The sequence below is a fragment of the Budorcas taxicolor genome, chromosome 16, assembly GCF_023091745.1.
Source record: "Budorcas taxicolor isolate Tak-1 chromosome 16, Takin1.1, whole genome shotgun sequence".
NCBI lineage: Eukaryota > Metazoa > Chordata > Mammalia > Artiodactyla > Bovidae > Budorcas > Budorcas taxicolor.
The window spans coordinates 55,935,248-55,959,128 of NC_068925.1; the positions used below are offsets into that span (position 1 = coordinate 55,935,248).

A 23,881-nucleotide genomic window follows, 5' to 3' on the forward strand; every position below is an offset into this window, starting at 1 on the left:
ATAGAAGTTCCCAGGCAAGAATACTAGAGTGGGTTACCATTTCCTTCTCCGGGGGATCTTCCCAGATCAGGGATCGAACCTGCATCTCCTGCATTGGCAGGAGGGGTCTTTACAGCTGAGCCACCTGGGGCTTCTACATGGCTCCAGCCCATGTAGAGTTGGAGAGGACTTGGCAACTGAACAACAAAACAGGATTAGCAAAGCATTAATAATACTTCAAATTAATTTAACAATTGATCATGTCCTGTGACTGCTATAACAAATTGCCACAAATCTGGTGGCTTAAAACAATGCAAGCTTATACTGTAGTAAATTCTAGAGGCCATAAGTCTGGAATCAGTTTGCTGCTGCTAAGTCGCTTCAGTCATGTCCAACTCTGTGCGACCCCATAGACAGCAGCCCACCAGGCTCCCCCATCCCTGGGATTCTCCAGGCAAGAACACTGGAGTGGGTTGCCATTTCCTTCTCCAATGCATGAAAGTGAAAAGTGAAAGTGAAGTCACTCAGTCATGCCCAACTCTTAGCAACCCCATAGACTGCAGCCTACCAGGTTCCTCCATCCATGGGATTTTCCAGGCAAGAGTACTGGAGTGGGTTGCCATATCAGTTTAGCTGAGTGAAAATCAAGGTGTTGGTGGGGAAGATTCTTTCTATGCGAAGCAGAATCTATTTCTTGCTGTTTTCCACCTCTAGCTGCAACCTATATTCCTTGGCTGGTGGCTCCTTCTTCAACCAAAATACACCATTCCAATGTCTAGTTCCATCATCAAATCACCTCCTCTTCTGTGTCAAATCTCCTGCCTCTCACTTATAATAAAGACACTTGTGACTACATTTAGGTCTCAGCTGGATAATCCACGATGATCTCTCCATCTAAAGATCTTCAGTTTAAGGATCCACAAGATCCCATATGAGGCAACATGCTCAGGTTCTGAGGGTTAGAACCTAGATATCTTTGGTAGACATTTTTCAGCCTACCATAGCCTGCCCTCTGACCTCCCCAAACTCACATCTATCCCACATGCAAATACATTTACCCCATGCCAGCATCTAAGTTTCAATCCATTACAACATCAACTCATGTTCAAATGTTCATCTAAAATATCATCAGCTCAAAAGTCTCATCTCCTCATACAAACAAGGTATGTGTGAAACATTGGTATGATCCATCTATCCTGGGGTAAAATTCCTCTCTATCTGCAGACCTGTGATACTAGAAAACAAGTTTTCTATCCCAAAATACACTGGTGGGACAGGCACAAAGCAACAGTTATAGATACTGCCATTCAAAAAGTGAGAAATTAGAAGGAAAAAAGGAGTCACCTCAGTCTCAAGCAATTCTGAAATCCCACAGGGCAAATTCTATGAGGTATCATAGCCTCTTGGCCTGCAGCTCCAGCCTGAGTCATCCTTCCTTTTCATGAAAGATGAGAAGTTTTTGCAGCTGAACCATCTTGTCAATTATAGCTTCAAATCTATCATTCATGTTGCAAACAGAATCAATTCTCTAAACTGGAATCTAAGGTTTAGGTTTTGGCTCCACTAGTTGATGACCTGGAGCCAGTGGTGGTTCCAGAATTTCAGTACAGGAGGAAGTTTAGTAGAGGAATTAGTTTGAAGAGGCGATTAAGGGACTTGTCATAAAACTGTATTTGTATAATAAGCATGCTGATTTTACTGAGTGCATATGTTTATTTTGGGTGGCCTGGTAGAGAAAGCAGCTTACTGCAAGCATCTTCTAATGTCACCAGACCTATCAGAGCATTCAGGCAGCAATATACCACAGACTGGGAAGTTTATGAACAACAGACACTTGTTTTTCATAGTTCTGGAGGCTGGCAAGTCCAAGATCAAGCTGCAACATGGTTGCAGTCTAGTGAGACCCCTCTTCTTTCACTGCCAGCACCTTCTCAAGGTGCCTTCACATGGTAGAAGGGGCCAGGGAACTCTGTGGGGACACATTTTTAAAGACCACTAATCCTATTTATGAGGGCCCCACCTTCATGTCCTAAGCATCTCCCAAAGGCCCCATGTCCTAACACCATCACATCAGGCATTAGAAATTCAACATATGCATTTGTGGGGGAACACAAAGATTCAGACCATAACAGTATCTTAACCCTTCTAACCTCAGTTTCTCCATCTATAAAGTGGAAGTATTATAATACCACCCACATACGGTTGTTCTAAGAATTAAAACATAGTATAATACATGCAAATTTCTTGACACAGTGCCTGGCACACAGGAAAGTACTAAGTTTATTATTAGGTCACTCCTCTCCTCCAGACTTTGTAAGTAACTCCATACTGGCTACTGAATAAAATGCAGGGCCCTCCAAGACCTATCTAGCCACAAACAATCTTTCCAGCTTCATCCCTTCCTACATTCATTCAGAGACCCTATCATTCATTTACTTCCTGTTCCCTCTGCCTGCTGATATCAATAGGGCTCACTCCTTTAGTTCTTCAGGTCTGTCTTCAAACATCACCTTACCAGAGAGGCCTCTCCTGATGGCCCTCTGTAAGTGTAAGCACACACTCACTCATTCACTTGCTGGCAACTTCATAAGCCCCTTACCACTCTATTTTTATTCATAGCACTTCACAGATAAATAGATTTAGATCCTTTTATTTTCTGTATCTCACTACTAGAAAGTAAACTCCATAAACATAGTTTTATGCCTAGGTGTGTAAGTATCCTCAGCTCCTAGAACAGTATTTAGCACAAAGGAGGTGCTCAATAAATATTTATAAATGGAATGTTGCTGCTGCTGCTGCTAAGTCGCTTCAGTTGTGTCCGACTCTGTGTGACCCCATAGGCGGCAGCCCAACAGGCTCCCCCATCCCTGGGATTCTCCAGGAAAGAACACTGGAGTCAGTTGCCATTTCCTTCTCCAATGCATGAAAGTGAAAAGTGAAAGTGAAGTCGCTCTGTCGTGTCCAACCCTCAGCGACCCCATGGACTGCAACCTTCCAGTCTCCTCTGTCCATGGGATTTTCCAGGCAAGAGTACTGGAGTGGGGTGCCATTGCCTTCTCCGAAATGGAATGTTACTCAGCCATAAAAAGGAATGCATTTGAGGCGATTCTAATGAGGTGGATGAACCTAGAGTCTATTATACAGAGTGAAGTAAGTCAGAAAGAGGAGGATAAATATTATATATTAATGCATATATATGGAATCTAGAAAAATTGTACTAATAAATTTATTTGCAAGGCAGCAATGGAGAAGCAGACATAGAGAACAGACTTATGGACATGGGGTAGAGGGGAGGAGAGAATGAGATGAAAAACTCATTCATTAGAGGGTCAGCAAAAAACTGACTCTTTAGAAAAGACCCTGATGCTGGGAAAGATTGAAGGCAGGAAGAGAAAGGGATGACAGAGAATGAGATGGTTGGATGGCATCACTGACTTGATAGACATGAGTTTGAGCAAGCTCTGGGAGTTGGTGATGGACAGGGAAGTCTGGTGTGCTGCAGTCCATGGGGTCACAAGGAGCAGGACATGACTGAGTTCCACTGAGTGACTGAACTGAACTAAACTGAATGGTTTACACAGAATTTCTTTGCTTATTATGTTTCCTCAACCTAAAATGCCCTCTCTGCCATCCACCAAAATTCTACTCATTCTTCAAAGCTTACTCAAAATGCACTCCTGTGAAACCCCTAATTCCCCCTGGTAAAACTTAGTGCTCTATCATCCATTACATGATTATAATTTGATTTAGCCCTGAGTATAATCTGTGCAAAGACCCTGATGCTAGGAGGGATTGGAGGCAGGAGGAGTAGGGGGACGACAGAGGATGAGATGGTTGGATTGCATCACTGACTCGATGGACATGAGTTTGAGTAAACTCCGGGAGTTGGCAATGGACAGGGAGGCCTGGTGTGCTGTGATTCATGGGGTCGCAAAGAGTGACTGAACTGAACTGATAATCTGTCCTGTAATTTTTTATTTTCCTGTTTTCTGCTTCTACTCCTAGACTGTAAGTTCCTTAAAAGCAGTCTGTCTCACCTTATCATATACCACACTAATCCACCATCTCTTTTTCATACAATCATGCCAACCCCCAATCAACCCACCCCTCACCCACTACCTGGTAGTTACTACATTGCCATCAAAAAGATATGTCAAAAGGGGGAGTCACTCAGTATTTCCTTGACTAAATGAAGAGAAGGACATTCCTCAATATAAAAACAGAAGCAGAAGCTAAGTTGTATGATATTACCATGATAATGATATTACCATGATATATGACTCTAGCTACTTGGTGCAGTGGTAAAGAATCTGCCTGCCAATGAGTGGGGAAGGAGACTCCAGAGCCACAGGTTAGATCCCTGGATTGGGAAGATCCCCTGAAGTAGGAAATGGCAATCCACTCCAGTATTCTTACCTGGAAAATTCTATGGACAGAGGAGTCTGGCAGGCTACAGTCCACAGCATCGCAAAGAGTCGGACACAACTGAGTGAACACACATACACACACGCTTTTAAGTAGATGTTCTAAAGTACCATACTTCAAAAGGGTTGGAAAGGATAAGGTAAGCTGTTCCCATGAAATTCTGTTAATATAATCACAATCTAAATTTATTGGCTATCAAAATATTAGCAAAGTCTTCATTTTTTTTCAGAAAACTGAAGAGGCTCAAACCATTCTGGCAAAAAAAAAAAAAAAGGCAAGAAAAAAGTATCCCTAAGAAACCCAAGGTGATTGGTCAGCCAACATCTTTTAGTCCCAGTGTGTTTCTTTATGACATCACTGAATGTATCCCTGAGTCACCATGGCTGATGATGTTACAATGATCATCAGTGTGTATTTTGCTGCCTTGTTATCCTAAGTGCCTTGACTGGAGTACCAGGGCATTTCTGCTCTGTCTCTAAAAAAATTTTTGGCTGTAATTTTTTTTCCATTTGAGAAGGAAAGATGTCTACTCAAGGACTATCCCTGATTTTTACTCTGTTGTTTATCTGCTTCTTCAGGGAGAGCTTCTGCATTTGTGATGGTACTACCTGGACAAAGGTTGGATGGGAGATTTTTCCAGAAGAAATGCATTATTTGAAAGTTAAGACAGCTCCATCTCACTGTCTACCTTACCCTCTGGACAAACTATGCTGCAGTTTTGCTAATATGGATATATTTCATGGTTGTTTAAACCTTGTTTATATTTTAGTACAAGCTCTCTTTTTAATCCTGTCTGTTTTGTCTGCACATTACCTGTGGACGAAGTGGAAGAAACACAAAAAAAAGGTGATGCTAATAGTAATAGTTATAGAATATCAAAGCATTTAAAAGATAAGATTATCATCTTCTCTGGAGAGAGAACTGTGTCTTCTTCTTCATAACCTTCCCCACTCCCACCATTCACCTCAGCATCTATCACACTTTCTTGCACATATCAGGTTTTCAACAAAGGTGTACTGAATTAGGAGGTCTTTAAAATAACCTATTATTTTAGATAGTTTAACGTTACAAAATACATCAAGAAAGTAATGAGCTACAATGAGTAGAATGTATAGGAAATGCAGTTATCTGTCTGGGCTCTTAGGTAAATCACTGTATCTTTCTCTGCTGTCTGATCAATAAAATGAAGGATGTGGAACAAGAGATCTTGTTAGATCCCTTCCTGATCTATCTAAGAAAGCTAAGTATACTAAAGTTGGTGTGTATATTTTTTAATGTACTATAAACTAATTTCTAATTTTAGGATAACTTTCTGGAAAATAACACTCAAACTGATTCCCCACTTTGCCAGTGTCACTATATTTTGAGGCAATCTTAACAGCTCATTGACCTTCATAACAACTATATATTTATAAAATGTCTATGATTTTATGACATTACATCTTAAGGCAATTTAGTAAAGGAAAATAATGTACTAATATTCAAATAATTTCTCCCAGCAGAATGCTCTAATAATCATAGAAAGCTAATTAAATGTTTACTGAATGGTGATCATGATCATTACAACCTTACACAAGGGCATATAAAAACGAGCATTTCTTCTGCATTTTTACCTCTCTTCTATAACAATTTTTTCTCTGTATAAATAAGTAAAGTGTGATATTTGGAGCTTAAGCATATATATCCAGAAAACAAATTTAATTTGAACTACAGTAAGGAAAAAATACCTCATGCGAAGAGTTGACTCATTGGAAAAGACTCTGATGCTGGGAAGGATTGGGGGCAGGAGGAGAAGGGGACGACAGAGGATGAGATGGCTGGATGGCATCACTGACTCGATGGACGTGAGTCTGAGTGAACTCCAGGAGTTGGTGATGGACAGGGAGGCCTGGCGTGCTGTGATTCATGGGGTCGCAAAGAATCGGACACGACTGAATGACTGAACTGAACTGAACTGAACTGAAGGAAAACTGTAATATCATTTGTTTTTCTTCTTTTAGCTAAAGAAACAAGTCTCCTTGGATACACGGGGCAACAATCTAGAAACCCAGTCTGTCTATGACATTGACCAAATACTCTGCAGACTGGTGGCCACAACATCAATGATGACCAAGTACCTGAATCAGATGTCCCATTACCCTCAGGCTAAGAAAGCCAAGCACCGAAAACTAAAAATAAAGAAGACTGAAGGAGTAGAAGGAGGCAGAGTATATTAGACACATCCATACGCAAATATAACTCAGTCCACTATGGAGACTACACAAGAAATCTATTGAGGGAAATCATAAAAGGACAAAAGTGATTCTTTGAGATGCTTTGTAATTTTGGGGCTAAATTCTTTACTGAAACTTTCCAACAAAGTCTGTACTGAAAAGTTATTTCTATTCAGCTAAAATAGCATCCATGCTTACTAAAAAGTACTAGGGGAAAGACCATATACAACCACCACTCCATGTTTAAGTGTTCTGTTCTTTTTAATGTGTTAGATTGCTAATCATTAAGCAAACTGTAGAAGAGAATCTTGATTTAGTGTTTCAATAAATCTCTGATTTAAGCAATTTTTGTGATTTCTCTTAGTTTCCTGAGCAAATTTTATGGCCACATGGAGATGTTTAATTTCCCATCTCAAATTGTTAAAATAGTATGGAAATAATAAGGAACAGACTAATTTCTAAGTATAATTTGTTCCCCTTTTCAGTATAATAAATGAATTAAGTATCAATACTTTTTTAAAGTTTCAAACTTCTATTGATAAGACGCATCAGTTTTTAAAATATTTCACTTTTGTTGATCAGTCACCTCATTTCTTAAAGTATGGTTTCTACATTTTTCAAAAAAAAAACTGAGAGACTGAGACGGACAGATTTTCTTAACAACATATAAAAGAATCCCAGAAAAACATGACAGATTTATAATATACCTCCCATCAATAAAAGGAAAAAAAAAACTAAAAAAAAATCCTTTGTAAGTAATAGATAATGCTATAGTCTTAACAAATAATAGAAGGGAATAAGTTTTGCCTTGAGTTACTGTGGATTATTAAAAGTTTACTTATGGTTCCACTTTCCAGAATCTGCTCCTTACTTTCACTCTTCCTTGACAACATTACTCCCACATTTCCATGAATATTTGTTCCATACCTTTAGAGTTCTGAACAATCAACTAATTCTATATATACGTGTGTGTACATATATATATGTATTTCTTTTAATATAAGACCCTTGAACAATTAAAAAGTCTATAAACCTTGAAAACCCAAAGAAATTGATCTCTAATAGTCAAATTTTCAGCCCTTGAACAATTAAAAAGTCTATAAACCTTGAAAACCCAAAGAAATTGATCTCTAATGGTCAAATTTTCAGTAGCATGGAGGAGTCTCTGGGGTAGGGAGTCCTCAATCCAATAAACCTCTCCAGGTGACTCCTACTCTGATCATTAGAGCAAGAAATGGAAGTGGTTTATATACTTGTTAAGTCTTAATTAAACAAATGTTTAACTTTATGTTGAGTAGTTAGCATTTCTGACACTCTACAGCTACATTACCATGAATCCTTACAATTCCACTGATCTGGAAACAAACACTAGTTTATAGCATTATAGTCTTTTATCTTCATTACTAGGAAATGGTAGGCCTAATTCCTCCAAGACTGTAAGTTCAGTTCAGTTCAGTCACTCAGTCGTGTCCGACTCTTTATGACCCCATGAACTGCAGCATGCCAGGCCTCCCTGTCCATCACCAACTCCTGGAGTCCACCCAAACCCATGTCCATTGTGTCGGTGATGCCATCCAACCATCTTATCCTCTGTCATCCCCTTCTCCTCCTGCCCTCAATCTTTCCCAGCATCAATTAAGGACCCAAACTAAACAGATGGACATCAGGGAGAGGGAAATTGAAATTGGGTGGGGAGGGCACACAGTGGTCCTCAGGGCACAGTGTGCTATATGAGGCAGACTGCAGCCTCCTCCTTGGGGCCCTCCAGGCCCTCCAGACCCTGCAACCTCAGGATCAGCTGGTGAGCTGGGGGGTCTCTGAGGGCTGCATCCTGCAGAGCTCCAGAGCCCTCCCCACAGCGCTCACTGGCCAGGCTCAGGCCTTGAAGCAGCTGCTGACCCATCCCTATTTCTCTAACCTAAGGGTGGTGGTCTCCACAGGTCATAGTCCATGGGACCTGGCCCCCATTTGGACAGACTGAGGGCCAGTTGGTCCTAGACACCTAGCTCCCACAGAGATGACAGCTGGGCGGGATCTGGGGCCCTGGCCCTGAGGGTGCCACCCGCTGAGATCTGACTCCTCAGCTGGACCTGAGGACTGGCAGGAGGACCCAGACTGGGTGCTGGATGAACGCTCCTGGGTAGGGTTACTGGCTCATGCAGGGACCCCTCCTCTTAGCCAGGGACTGGACCTTGGAGGTCAAAAGTTGAGGATCAGGACTTTGGCCTTTCTTGTAGAATAGAGAACAACATTTGCTTTGGTAGAGTTTCACCTAGCCGTGACCTAACCTCAAGAACAAAGGCTCTGACACCAAGAAGTCTGCAACAACTAACCACACCCCCTCCTTTCCCTTTTCTATAAAAAGGGCTTTGCTGAGAGCTTTCAGGGAGCTCCTGGGTTTTTTAAGGCATGAGCCACCCATCTCTTTATTACATGGCCCTGCAATAAACCTTTCTCTGCTCCAGACTCACGGTTTGGTATTGTTTGGTCTCACTGCATGTTGGGCCCGTGGACTTCCACTCAGTAACAAAAACCAATGAAACTCTACGCTCATAAGCCCCAACTTTCAGAAAAGTTACAGCAAAGTTTGTTCCTGGATTTATTTTTTTAAGTACCATGGGTCATTCTTCAAAACTGGATTTTAAATTATATAATGTGAATTTTGGTAGATCGCCAGTCCAGGCTTGATGCATGAGACAGGGCGCTCAGGACTGGAGCACTAGGATGACCCTGAGGGATGGGATGGGGAGGGAAGTGGGAGGCAGGGTTCAGGATGGGGAACATATATACACCCATGGCTGATTCATGTCAATGTATGGCAAAAACCACTACAATACTGTAAAGTAATTAGCCTCCAAATAAAATAATTTTTTAATAAATAAATAAAAATTATATAATGTGAATTTGGGGCTTCCCAGGTGGTGCTAGTGATAAAGAACCCACCCGCCAATTCAGAAGACATAAGAGACATGGGTTCAATCCCTGGGTCAGGAAGATCCCCTGGAGGACGTCATGGCAACCCACTCCAGTATTCTTGCCTGGAGAATCACAATGACAGAGGAGCCTGACAGTTACAGTCCACAGGGTGGCAAAGAGTTGGAGACAAGTGAAGCAACTTAGCATGCATGAATGTGAATTTCACCTAGAACTAATTATTCATGAGGAAATCAATTAAATTTTTTGCTTTTCTTTTTGCTTATGCATCTGATCATAAAATTGAAGGTAACTGACAGAAATACGGCCCCTCGATAATATTTAGTGTAAGTGGACAATTATATACCAAATAATCTACAAAGTATAACTCATCTTTTTCTTCCCAAATATGTTCAGTTCAGTTCAGTTGCTCAGTCGTGCCCGACTCTTTGCGACCCCATGAATCGCAGCACACCAGGCCTCCCTGTCCATCACCAACTCCCAGAGTTCACTCAGACTCATGGCCATCGCGTCAGTGATGCCATCCAGCCATCTCATCCTCTGTCGTCCCCTTCTCCTCCTGCCCCCAATCCGTCCCAGCATCAGAGTCTTTTCCAATGAGTCAACTCTTTGCATGAGGTGGCCAAAGTACTGGAGTTTCAGCTTTAGCATCATTCCTTTCAAAGAAATCCCAGGGTTGATCTCCTTCAGAATGGACTGGTTGGATCTCCTTGCAGTCCAAGGGACTCTCAAGAGTCTTCTCCAACATCACAGTTCAAAAGCATCAATTCTTCGGCGCTCAGCCTTCTTCACAGTCCAACTCTCACATCCATACATGACCACTGGAAAAACCATAGCCTTGACTAGATGGACCTTTGTTGGCAAAGTAATGTCTCTGCTTTTCAATATGCTATCTAGGTTGGTCATAACTTTTCTTCCAAGGAGTAAGCGTCTTTTAATTTCATGGCTGCAGAAACCATCTGCAGGGATTTTGGAGCCCAAAAATATAAATTCTGACACTGTTTCCACTGTTTCCCCATCTATTTCCCATGAAGTGATGGGACCAGATGCCATGATCTTCGTTTTCTGAATGTTGAGCTTGAAGCCAACTTCTTCACTCTCCTCTTTCACTTTCATCGAGAGGCTTTTGAGTTCCTCTTCACTTTCTGCCATAAGGGTGGTGTCATCTGCATATCTGAGGTTATTGATATTTCTCCTGGCAATCTTGATTCCAGTTGTGCTTCTTCCAGCCCGGCGTTTCTCATGATGTACTCTGCATAGAAGTTAAATAAGCAGGGTGACAATATACAGCCTTGATGTACTCCTTTTCCTATTTGGAACCAGTCTGTTGTTCCATGTCCGGTTCTAACTGTTGCTTCCTGACCTGCATATAGGTTTCTCAAGAGGCAGGTCAGATGGTCTGGTATTCCCATCTCTTTCAGAATTTTCCACAGTTTATTGTGATCCACACAGTCAAAGGCTTTGGCATAGTCAATAAAGCAGAAATAGATGTTTTTCTGGAACTCTCTTGCTTTTTCCATGATCCAGCGGATGTTGGCAATTTGATTTCTGGTTCCTCCTTACTTCTATTAATCCTCCCAGTTCCCTTTTTATTTTACTGATAAACAACTCGTTAAGGCTGCCATATGAATCTTCCTAAATATCACTTTAATCCACTTCCTCTTCTACATAAAATCTTCCAATGGCTCCCAATGGCTAAAAAAATGAAATGTAAACACCTTAGCCTGACATTTGGAGGTATAATCTGACTGGAATAATAGCAGCGTCATACTTCAAGTCTGATCACCCAACAGGCACTGTGCTAAGACATGGTTTATAGCATCTCATCTCATTCTCACAACTCCCCAAGAGATAAGGACTATTATGGGCCCTCTTTTCTGGAAATTAAGACTGAAGTATAAAGAATTTAAGTATCTTGCCCAAGGTCACATGGGTTTCAAGTAGAGACATCAGTATTTCAAATCAAGCAATTTGATTCAAGAGCCCATGTACTTACTTCTCTTTTATTAACCTGCCTGTGCTGTAGCCTGCTTGTATAAATTACATTAACTTGCTCTTCCAGTAAGGCAAGCTCATCACTGTTTCCCCAACACGTCACTTTCAGTCATAAGGTTTTGCTCACACCCTTTCTCCTCAGTCTGTGTATACAAATCCCATTTCTTCAAGGCCCATCTCAACTCCACCATACTCTGACTTCATGTTCTCTGACCACCCCATAGCATGACCCATCTGCTCTGCCGATTTTAACTCTTAATTATAGTCTTTCTAATATTGTTATTTAACTGTAGGATGCATCAATAGTTTATCACCCCACATATAACAAATGTCCAGAGAGCAGGAACAATCTAGGTACCACAACATAGCTATGTACAACAATGTTATGCTTGTAATCCTAGAAACACAAATGCAGAGAACTACACAAAATGAATGCCATGAATGTCCTTGGTACTAGTTTTATAACCAATGTTTGTCACATACATAATTAAACAGGTGTATCTTCCTGAAATCTCTAAGCTCTATTCTACAGGTTAAGGAAATACTGTAAGAAAAACAGTAAAACTCAAAATAGTACATAGTTTTTTGACCTTTGATTAAAGCACAAAATACATACAGAAAAGTACAAAATTTACAAGGGTACAGCTCAATGAATTTTCACAAATGAGCACACCATGTTAACAGTTAACAAATTAAGAAAAAAGAGTATTATGCCCCAGAAGTACCCTCCCTCATGCCATAATGAAACCTGCTATTCAGACTTCTAACACCATGGATTAACTTTGCATAGCAAACCATTTTAAATTATTACAACTGTTTCTACTTGGGGAATCAAACATATTCCTCAAGTATGCCATTCTTTTAAACATTTAAGGAATGGTCCACTCTGCCAAGGTCTCTCAGAAAATGGCCTTGAACCATGTATGTATATTATATATACATTATTATAGAAGATTATTGGAGAAATTATTAGAAGGTGGTAAATCAACCAGATTTGAATATAGTTTCTACTAAATACAATGTTTTAGGCCAATAGCAAAAAAAAAAAAAGAGGCAGATTTGATATGTTATCACCAACAGTGACTATGGTTATGTCTACAAACAAAAATCCTAATAGAAGGTGAAAATGTTAATCACCTCTTTGCTATGTTAATAACACAGCCTGTAACTCTGTACTTACAGGAGGGAACCCCAGCAGTGAGTCAGTTTGCTACTCCTACCTTGTAAGCTTCCTTACCTGCCCAATCCAGGAACTCAACACACTTAGTCTGGGAATATCGAACAGCAACATCTCGAGCTCTCTCCTTCCGGAAGTTCAGAGCCTCTATATCAACATCCAGTTCCACCAGTGCTTTCAAAGTTTCCAATCGACCCCAGGCTGCAGCACAGTGTAAGAGTGTATAACCTAACAAATACAATGAGGATGGTCAGGTCAAAGAGACTACATTGTTTCAGGCTCTTCTACAGAGTAGAAGATAATAATGATAATCAGGTGTTGAACAATTACTACAGGCCAAGCAGATGGTGATTGCAGCCATGAAGTTAAAAGACGCTTACTCCTTGGAAGAAAAGTTATGACCAACCTAGATAGTATATTCAAAAGCAGAGACATTACTTTGCCGACTAAGGTCCGTCTAGTCAAAGCTATGGTTTTTCCAGTGGTCATGTATGGATGTGAGAGCTGGACTGTGAAGAAGGCTGAGCACAGAAGAATTGATGCTTTTGAACTGTGGTGTTGGAGAAGACTCTTGAGAGTCCCCTGGACTGCAAGGGGATCCAACCAGTCCATTCTGAAGGAGATCAGTCCTGGGATTTCTTTGGAAGGAATGATGCTAACGCTGAAACTCCAGTACTTTGGCCACCTCATGAGAAGAGTTGACTCATTGGAAAAGACTCTGATGCTGGGAGGGATTGGGGGCAGGAGGAGAAGGGGACAACAGAGGATGAGATGGCTGGGTGGCATCACAGACTCGATGGACGTGAGTCTGAGTGAACTCCAGGAGATGGTGATGAACAGGGAGGCCTGGCGTGCTGCGATTCATGGGGTCGCAAAGAGTGGGACATGACTGAGCAACTGAACTGAACTGAAATATTATCCTCTGGCTTCCCTGGTGGCTCAAATGGTAGGGAATCTGCCTGCAACACAGGAGACCTGGGTTTGATACCTTGATCAGGAAGATCCCCTGGAGAAAGCAATGGCAACCCACTCCAGTATTCTTGACTGGAGAATCCCATGGACAGAGGAGCCTGGCAGGGTCACAAAGAGTCGGACACGACTGAATAACTTGCACAGGTATTATCCTAAGTGCTTTACATATAATAAATTCATTTAGTTGGTAAAAGAAAAACCCTATGAGGTCATAGCTATTATAATCTTCATTTTACAGATAAGGAAACAAAAGTCCAGAGAAGTTAAACTTGCCCAAGGCACACAGCCAGTAAATGATGGACACAAGGAATCAACACAGGCAATCTGAGCTCTTCAGCATCTTATGAGGAAGATAGCAATCTCCCTAACAGTCATCTACTGGAACACAATTAGATTTATGACTTTAGTCTAAGAAATTTTCATCAACCTCTAATTACTCTATTATTGTTAACACAACCATACAAATTACTACAACTGTGTACGTCTTTGATTTGGAAATTAATCATCTGAATTAAAATTGAAATTGTGAGCTATCAAATTAGAAAGTTATTTCTTAGATTTACCGAGGCAACTATCCCACAAAACTGGGAGCCAAAAAATACCCAGATATCACCTTTCCGAAGATATATTTCTTTAGCCAAATGGCCCACGGCCCCTGATTTGTTGGGAAAGGGGACACTATCTACGGAAAAGACACCACGATAGCATGAGCAGGAGGCCATTTCAAATGAGATATTCTTGGTCCTTACATTGCTTTTCTCAGGGCTGAAGTTACTACTAAACACAATGTTTTAGGCCAATAGCAAAAAAAAAAAAAAAAAAGGCCAGAGGTAACATCTAAAATTTTTCCTATTTTTTAATATACATAGTTTAAAAATAAGAAAACATGATTTCTAAACAGAGAGAGGCTTTTGCCAAGGAATTTGAAATCTTTATATGTGGGGTTTTTTTTTCCCCTTGTGGGAGATGGTGTGTTTTCTAGAAGGAAACACACAGATCTTTGTACTACATTAATTCCACAGCCTTCCCAGGAGAAGAACATTTAAATAAGATGATATCGAAAGCATCCAGACAAGAGGGGGGATTTTCCTAAAGTTCTCCCATGATATTGGCAATGAATAGTTGAACCCAGAAGCAAGACATAGAAGGTTACATGTTAGAAGTCTCAGCAGGAAGAAGGACCATAAATGGAATACTGAAAAATCAGAATTGGTTCCAAGGGAAAAATAATCTCTACATGGAAGACTGCTGCTGCTGCTGCTGCTGCTGCTGCTAAGTCACTACAGTAGTGTCCGACTCTGTGCGACCCCAGAGACAGGGCAGCCCACCAGGCTCCCCCGTCCCTGGGATTCTCCAGGCAAGAATACTGGAGTGGGTTGCCATTTCCTTCTCCAATGCATGAAAGTGAAAAGTGAAAGTGAAGTTGCTCAGTCGTGTCCAACTCTTAATGACCCCATGGACTGCAGCCTACCAGGCTCTTTCGCCCATGGGATTTTCCAGGCAAGAGTACTGGAGTGGGTTGCCACCGCCTTCTCCAACATGAAAGACTGCTGCACTACTGGTTACTAAATAGAGACAGTCAACTGAGCATGCAGTTCACAGTAAGGCAAAAGATTAGACAAGAGGTAAAGCAGTCTTCTCCTCTATACAGGCATTATTCTATGTGCTCCACAAGTATCAACTCATTTAATCCTCTCTACAATCCTATGATGTACAAAGTAGTATTGTTCTCATTTACAGATAAGAAAAAAAAAGCACAGAGAGGATAAGAACTTTTCTCAAGGTTGCTTAAATTGAGGAAGGTCATTGATAAGGTCAAAATCCCAAAATTGAGATGATGATAGTCACAAACAAGTAATAGGCCTGGAGCAAAATACTCACTTACCTAGAATATTTTTCACAACCTGCCTACTACTAGCAGTACCAAACTCTTTGAATTCTCCAAATCATATTGTTTCATGCCTCTATAATTTTGCATATGCTGGTTTTTTCTGCCTGAGAAACGTTTTTACGTATAAATTTTATATTTACTTAGCATTAATACCAGTATTTGTAAAATTGAGTTCAGAATTCATTTTTTAAATTAGTGAAACTAATACCCATTTTATTTTTTTGTTCAATTTTTTAAATTAATTTATTTTTATTCTTGGCTGCCTTGGGTCTTTGTTGCTTCACATGAGCTTTCTCGAGTTGCAGTGAGCAGGGAGTACTCTTGCTATGTGCAGGCTTCTCATTGAAGGGCCTTTTCTTGTTGCGGAGCACATGCTTCAGGTGCACAGGTTTCAGCAGTTGTGGCTTGTAGGCTCTAGAATTCAGGCTCAGTAGTTGTGACCCACAGGCTTAGCTACTTCATGGCATGTGGAATCTTCCCAGACCAGGAATTGAACCATGTCCCCTGCACTGCAACGTGAATTCTTATCCACTGAGCTACCAAGGAAGTCCAAGACTAATACATTTTAAATACAAAAGTTCTGTTTATAACATAAAATATCAGATAAAAGCATAACTACAAACAAATGTTAAATACATACTGTCATTCTATTAGCAATATAAATTGTCAGATAAAACTAATAAAATTTAAAGATTAAAAAGCAAATACTATTAAAAATGAAAAAACTATAATCATGAAAATCACAAATAAAACATTATTTTATTTTTTAAGTGGGTCAATGATTTCAACAGGACATTTCTGTGCAAATTTTTTCAGCTATTAAAGTTTTTCTCACTCAACATTAGTTGGAAGTAGTTATAAACCAACACCAAACACTTTCCTTCAAATTATCTCATTTCTAATTTTAAAAGACAGAGATATGTCTGAACAGTTTTTTGCTTTTTTTAATAGAATTGCAATCTTTCTATTGAGAGTAGGCTGTAATCATTTTCTCCAAAGAAAACACTGAGGGTTCATATTTGTCTTTTTTTAGTTTCCACATAAAAAGAGAGAGAGTCCATTTCAGTTTCCTTATCAATTTCAATTTCAAAGCTGTGAGATTCACATTCCACTTGTTTGGGAGCCTCGTGAACTCAAGAATTATTCTTACAATAGAATTTGCAATACCACAATATGGACCATCTACATTTGTAATCTTCAATTTGTCTTTTTATATACACTGAGCAATTAAATCATTGAAATTGTTCTCAATCCAAAAATGACTCTAATTTCATATATTTAAAATACCAAATAAAACTATTATACCTAGAAAAAGGCCAGTATTTCATCACCTAAAATACTGGGTAAGAACACCAGGATAGCAAAAATATTTTAACACTAAAATCTGCTATTGCAGTTACTATCTGATACTGCAGTTACTGCCACCTGCCATGCCTTATCCTTCAACTTCCTTTGTCTGATAAACTCTTGGTCACTATTCAAGATTCTATATATAGACTTCCTTGGCGGTCCAGCGGTTAAGACTCCACACTTTCACTGCAGGGGACACATGTTCAATCCGTGGTAAGGGAATTAAGATCCCAAGTGCTACGTGGTGCAGCCAACAAAAAAATAACTCAACATATTGCCTCTTCTATAAAGCATTCCTTGACCATGTCCAACACTTTCAGGTAAATCTGACTGGTCTCTCCTCTGAGCTATCACTGTACTTTGTCTCATCATATATCATCTGTTTAGACATCTGTTTTCTGCTAACTGTGAACTTGATCAAGGTTGCTGAATTCATTCATCTTTCTGTCCCCAGTTCCCAGCTCAAGACCTGGCTATTCCTCCACCTTTAACAAATATTTACTGATTGTAGGAAAAGGCAGAGTTTAAAATAGTATTTAGTTTCAATCATGTTTGTTTGAATGTGGCAAGGCTGAGAAACCAAAGCCTTACCAGAACCAAAGGTGGTTCCATCAATAACCTACAAACTGCACACAAATGTCCTTGGCTCAAACAGAAAACAAGGTACTTCCCAATAGACCAGAAGTCAGTAGTACAGAGAGCTCAGACTGTAAGAACTGCTTCATCCTCCTTCCTTCTGATCAAAGAGATGAGATTGTAAAAACTGTTTCATCATCCTTCCTTTGAATCAAAATTGTCCAATTCTCCAATATTTAGAAGGAAAGGAAATCCTGAATACAAATGTGATCTCTGAGAATCATCCACAAATAAATGGCATACATCTTCTTAAAGAGATATCTACCACAGTTCTTCACCCAAAAGTCCCTGAATTTTAGGCCCATGGCTTCTATGTTGCAAAAATCAATAGTGTTCACAGATCCTTAAAAAAAGAAAATTCTATCATTTGTAACAACATGGATGAACTTGAAGGGCATTATGCCAAGTGAAATAAGTCAGAGAGGAAAAGCCAAATACCGCTTCGTATCACTTATGTGAGGAAATCTAAAATAAAAAATTAAATCCATAGAAACAGAGTGGAAAAGTGGTACCAGGGGCTTGAGGAGTGGGGGAAATAGGGAGAGATTGGAGAAAAGGTACAAACTTCAGTTAGAAGAGGAAAAGATCCCAGGACCTAATATATAACACAATGACTATAGTTAATAACTGTATTATATAATTGAAATTTCCTGAGAGTAGAACTCAAATGTTTTGACAAAAAAAAAAAAATCTTTGCACTGATCTGTTCTCCCATGTAAACAAGCTCATGATAACTGAATCAATACCAACCAAACAAGAAATTTACTGGTAAACTGTAATGTAATTCATTATTTACACTGGGCTGTAAGAAGCACAAGCTGGAATCAAGACTGCCGGGAGAAATATCAATAACCTCAGATATGCAGATGACACCATCCTTATGGCAGAAAGTGAAGAGGAACTAAAAAGCTCTTGATGAAAGTGAAACAGGAGAGTGAAAAAGTTGGCTTAAAACTCAACATTCAGAAAACGAAGATCATGGCATCCGGTCCCATCACTTCATGGGAAATAGATGGGGAAACAGTAGAAACAGTGTCAGACTTTATTTTGGGGGGCTCCAAAATCACTGCAGATGGTGACTGCAGCTATGATATTAAAAGACGCTTACTCCTTGTAAGGAAAGTTATGATCAACCTAGATAGCATATTCAAAAGCAGACACATTACTTTGCCAACAAAGGTCCGTCTAGTCAAGGCTATGGTTTTTCCAGTGGACATGTATGGATGTGAGAGTTGGACTGTGAAGAAAGCTGAGTGCCAAAGAATTGACGCTTTTGAACTGTGGTGTTGGAGAAGGCTCTTGAGAGTCCCTGGGACTGCAAGGAGATCCAACCACTCCATCCTAGAGGAGATCAGTCCTGGGTGTTCATTGGAAGGACTGATGCTGAAGCTGAAACTCCAATACTCTGGCCACCTCATGCGAAGAGTTGACTCATTGGAAGAGACCCTGATGCTAGGAGGGATTGAGGGCAGGAGGAAAAGGGGATGAAAGAGGATGAGATGGCTGGATGGCATCACTGACTCGATGGACATGAGTTTGAATGAACTCCGGGAGTTGATGATGGACAAGGAAGCCTGGCGTGCTGTGATTCATGGGGTCGCGAAGAGTCAGACATGACGAGTGACTGAACTAAACTGAACTGAACTGAAGTAACAGTTAGAACTGGACATGGAACAACAGACTGGTTCCAAATAGCAAAAGGAGTACATCAAGGCTGTATATTGTCACCCTGCTTATTTAATTTATATGCAGAGTACATCATGAGACACATTGGACTGGATGAAGCACAAGCTGGAATCAAGATTGCTGGAGGAAATATCAATAATCTCAGATATCCATATGACACCACCATTATGGCAGAAAGTGAAGAACTAAAGAGCCTCTCAATGAAAGTGAAAGAGGAGAGTGAAAAAGTTGGCTTAAAACTCAACATTCAGAAAACGAAGGTCATGGCATCCAGTCCCATCACTTCATGGCAAATAGATGGGGAAACACTGGAAACAGTGGCTGACTTTATTTTGGGGGTCTCCAAAATCCCTGCAGATGGTGACTGCTGCCATGAAATTAAAAGACACTTACTCCTTGGAAGGAAAGTTATGACCAACCTAGATAGCATATTCAAAAGCAGACACATTACTTTGCCGACAAAGGCCCATCTAGTCAAGGCTATGGTCTTTCCAGTAGTCATGTATGGATGTGAGGGTTGGACTCCAAAGAAAGCTGAGAGCCAAAGAATTGATGCTTTTGAACTGTGTTGTTGGAGAAGACTCTTGAGAGTCCCTTGGACTGCAAGGAGATCCAACCAGTCCATCCTAAAGGAAATGAGTCCTGAATATTCATTGGAAGGACTGATGCTGAAGCTGAAACTCCAATACTTTGGCCACCTGATGTGAAGAGCTGACTCATTTGAAAAGACTCTGATGCTGGAAAAGACTGAATGCAGGAGAAGGGGACGACAGAGGACAAGATGGTTGGATGGCATCACAGACTCAATGGACATGAGTTTGGGTAAACTCTGGGAGTTGATGATGGACAGGGAGGCCTGGCATGCTGTGGTCCATAGGGTCGCAAAGAGTCAGACACAACTGAGTGACTGAACTGAACTGAACTGAACTGAAGTAATAATCACCAAGTTGCCTGGTACAATTAGGTTAGCCAGTTCATGCAAAATTTCATTACAAAATCATCTTCATTAAAATGGCAAACAAGCTTACAATTTCCCAGAACATCATATATCATCTAAGCCCTGGTTCCTTTTAATTTAGCAATTCTTCTCCCAATTTCTCTGTCTCCTCTGTCATTTTACTACAAGCAGCAAGAAAAAAGCAGGATGCACCTTCAACTTCTGCTAAATGAGAAGATTTCATGGTAAGCATGAAATCAGAATGAAGATATAGATTATCTTAGAGTACATCATCAAACTCAAAAGACTGTATACCTATCTTCACACACTGGAAAATATCTAACAAGAGGATGGCAATACCCATATCAATTAGTCAGGGCACCCCCTCCCTGGAGTGTTGGAGGTACACTATCAGATATTTGATTTAAGGCTCTCATTTTCTTTTATGTAGTATGATTTTTAGACATTACTATTAGTCCTATTTTTATGGATGCAATATTAGACATTACTATTAGTCCCATTTTTATGGATGAAGAAACTGTAGCATGAAGAGGTTATATAACTTGCCCAAGTTAAATAGCTTAAAATTCAATATTAGATAAATTTTGCTACGAGTTTTCCACAGCCTTAAGAAAAGCTTCTTCTGTTCCTATTTACCCAAAAGCTTTCATCATGAATGAATGCTACATTTTCTTCCAAAAGATTTTTCTATATCTATTGAGATGATCAGGTGGTTTTGTTTATATAATCTTTTAGTGTAGTGAATTATACTAACAATTTTTCTAATGTTAAAGCCATCCTTGAGGTTTCCCGGGTAGCCCAGTGGTTGAGAATCTGCCTGCCAATGCAGGGAACACAGGTTTGATCCCTACTCCAGGAAGATCCCACATGCTGTGGAGCAACTAAGCCCATGCACCACAACTTCTGAGCCTGCGCTCTAGAGCCCAGGAGCCACAACTACTGAAGCCAGAACACCTAGAGCCTGTGCTCCAAAACAAGAGAACCGCTGCATTGAGAAGCCCATGCACCACAATGAGAGAAGAGCCTCTGCTCTCCACAAGCACTCAAGCAGCAACGAAGACCCAATGCAGCCAAAACTGATAGATAAATCTTTTTTAAAAAAGCAAATTCTTGCATAAATGGGATAAACCCAAGCTAGTCCAATAAATCTTTCAACATACATTAGATTCAATTTGTTAATATTTTAAGATGCTTGCATCTGTGTTATTAAATGATTGGCCTATAATTTTCCTTCCTAAAGCTTGTCCTTTACTAGTTTTGCTATAAAAGTTATCTCATAAAATAAGCAGCTGTCCAACTCTCTTTATAGTCTATGGAAACTGTGTATAAGCTAGAGATTATTTCTTCCTTATAAGGGTAGTAAACCATATATTTTAAAACATTTGAGTTAGGAATTGGAAAGGGTGGGAGAATCAGGCAGATTCTGATTACTTATTCAATTTTTTAAAATAATCGTAGATCTAATCAAGTTTCTATTTTTTTTCTTGACTCAATTTTGATAATATATATTTTATTGAGGAAACTGTCCATTTCTTCCATGTTTTCAAATGTATTATCATGAAGTTGTTCAATATTTTCTAATAATTTTTTAAATCTTATTTTTGCCTGTGTGAATGCTTCATTTTAAAATTCCAAATATTATTTACACTCTCTCCTTCTTATAATATCACATATCAAAAATTATCAATATTATCAAATGTTTTTTCAACTTTTCACTAAACCAGATTTTGGTTTTGTTGATTCTCTTTATTGTGTTTGTTTGTTTGCTTGTTTGTTCTGGCTGCACTGTGCAGCTTACAGATCAGGAATCTCAGTCCACCAAGGATCAAACCTGGCACCCTGCAGTGGAAGGTAGACTCCAAACCACTGGACTGACAGAGAATTCCCTCTCTATTGTTTCTTTATTTTCAATGTCATTATTTTACTCTATTATTTATCTTCTTCTTTCTTTGGATTTTCAGTTGTTATTTTTCTAACTCCTTGAGTTAAATACTTTGCTAATTTTCAATATTTTTTATTCTAATCTATGTATTAAACTAGAATTTTAATTTTAGTTTTATTCCACAGGGTCTGACATAGCAATCCTGTTGCCACCTAAATATTTCATAATTTCTATTATATGTTCTGTCACCAATGGATAATTGAAAGTGTGTTCCTGTTTCCAAAATTATAGGGATTTTCAGTTATCTTTTTGTCACTGTTTTCTAATTTTATTTTACTGTGGTCAGAGACCACAGACTGCATGCTATAGTTTATTTGATAATTGTTGGCACTTCCGTTATGGCCTAACACATGATCAGTTTTTTTAACTGTTCCATGTAAGCATGAACAAAATGTATATTTGCTATTTGCTAAAGACCACTGTTTCATTTTCTACAATGACCATGTCTTATAGTTCCAATCTGAAGAAAACAGTGACTTAATTTAAAGAGCTAACTGAATACTGACTATAAAAATGAATAAATCTTCCAAGGAAATAGGTAATAAGATTATTGAGCATTTACTATATACCAACTTTATATTATCATACTTAATCCTCATAACCTACAAGGAAAACCCTATAAAGAAAATACAATCATCCTCATTTAGTAGATGAAACAGAGACACAAAATGATTAGGTAACTTGCCCAAGTCACCCAGTTAATAAATATCAAATTCTGTATTCTTAATTCCCTGGTGGCTCAGACAGTAAAGCGTCTGTCTACAATGCGGGAGACCCGGGTTCGATCCCTGGGTTGGGAAGATCTCCTGGAGAAGGAAATGGCAATCCACTCCAGGACTATTGCCTGGAAAATCCCATGGACAGAGGAGCCTGGTAGGCTACAGTCCATGGGGTCGCGAAGAGTCGGACACAACTGAGCGACGTCACTTCACTTCAAGCTATACTATAATAACATGCATATACACACATTCATATATATATATATATACACTTAACATATGCAAAATATAAACCAGGGACATCAAATTTATCCAAATTTAAAGGCAATACATGGTATCTTTAGGTAGTTATAAGTAATAGTGATGAGAGAAAAAAGACAAAATACCTCTGGTGGTTTTCTCATTCAGATTCACACCATATTTGGCCAAAGCTCTAATCACATCACTTTGCCCAGCCATGCAAGCTGCATACAACAAATTTCTCCCAACGATGTCTTCCTCCAAGAGTAGCTGCATGGCCTGCTCATGGTGAGAGTTCTCAGGATCCTCAAAAATCTTTTGCAAACCTTCTACATCCCCTGTGAGAGCAGGTGGTAAGAGGGGGTTAATGGTGGCAGTTTCCTCTGCTTCTTTGGATTCTTCTTCTTCTTCACTATCATCTTCTTCCTCTTCTTCTTGCGGTGAGGAAAATATTAATTTTTCTGAACTCTCTGACTCTGGGGGTACTTCTGACTCCATTAACTCCAAAAATACCTGAGACCAAAAAAGAGAAAAAGTAATAGAAACATACTCAAACAAATCAGAATTTGTTTATTTACTTGTTTGATCAGTCAACTGACAATATGAATGGAATGAAAATACTTAGTTGGTTCAAAATAATTATAAAACACTTCATTCATTCAATCAGTAAAGTTTATCATGCACCAATAGACTGCCTGAATATATACTAAAATGCTGAACGTGTGATGCAAATAGTAAATTCAATAGGAACAGGAGAAAAAACA

At 39.5% G+C, this 23,881-nt stretch overlaps 2 protein-coding genes across 2 annotated transcripts in view; one reads left to right on the forward strand and one right to left on the reverse strand.

The window, feature by feature from the left end:
* ANKRD45 (ankyrin repeat domain 45) overlaps positions 1-23,624 on the reverse strand; it is a 48,293-nt gene extending 24,669 nt beyond the window's left edge. Inside the window, exons 1-2 of the mRNA XM_052653578.1 lie at positions 23,264-23,624; positions 12,784-12,951 (exon numbers count right to left, since the gene is read on the reverse strand). Coding sequence (XP_052509538.1) covers positions 12,784-12,951; positions 23,264-23,615 — 520 coding nt within the window. The 5' untranslated portion in view covers positions 23,616-23,624. The remainder of the gene's footprint in view (positions 1-12,783; positions 12,952-23,263) is intronic.
* TEX50 (testis expressed 50) lies at positions 4,927-6,620 on the forward strand. Its single transcript, XM_052654206.1, has 2 exons — positions 4,927-5,250; positions 6,405-6,620. The coding sequence occupies exons 1-2, from the start codon at positions 4,927-4,929 to the stop codon at positions 6,618-6,620; spliced, it is 540 nt and encodes a 179-aa protein (XP_052510166.1).
* Positions 23,625-23,881: the final 257 nt, after the last annotated feature.

Excerpts from the sequence above, each read along its gene's own strand:
- TEX50 (XM_052654206.1), top strand. The coding sequence starts at position 4,927 with ATGTCTACTCAAGGACTATCCCTGATTTTTACTCTGTTGTTTATCTGC. Across the intron at positions 5,251-6,404 it reads GGAAGAAACACAAAAAAAAG|CTAAAGAAACAAGTCTCCTT; the intron begins GTGATGCTAATA and ends TTCTTCTTTTAG.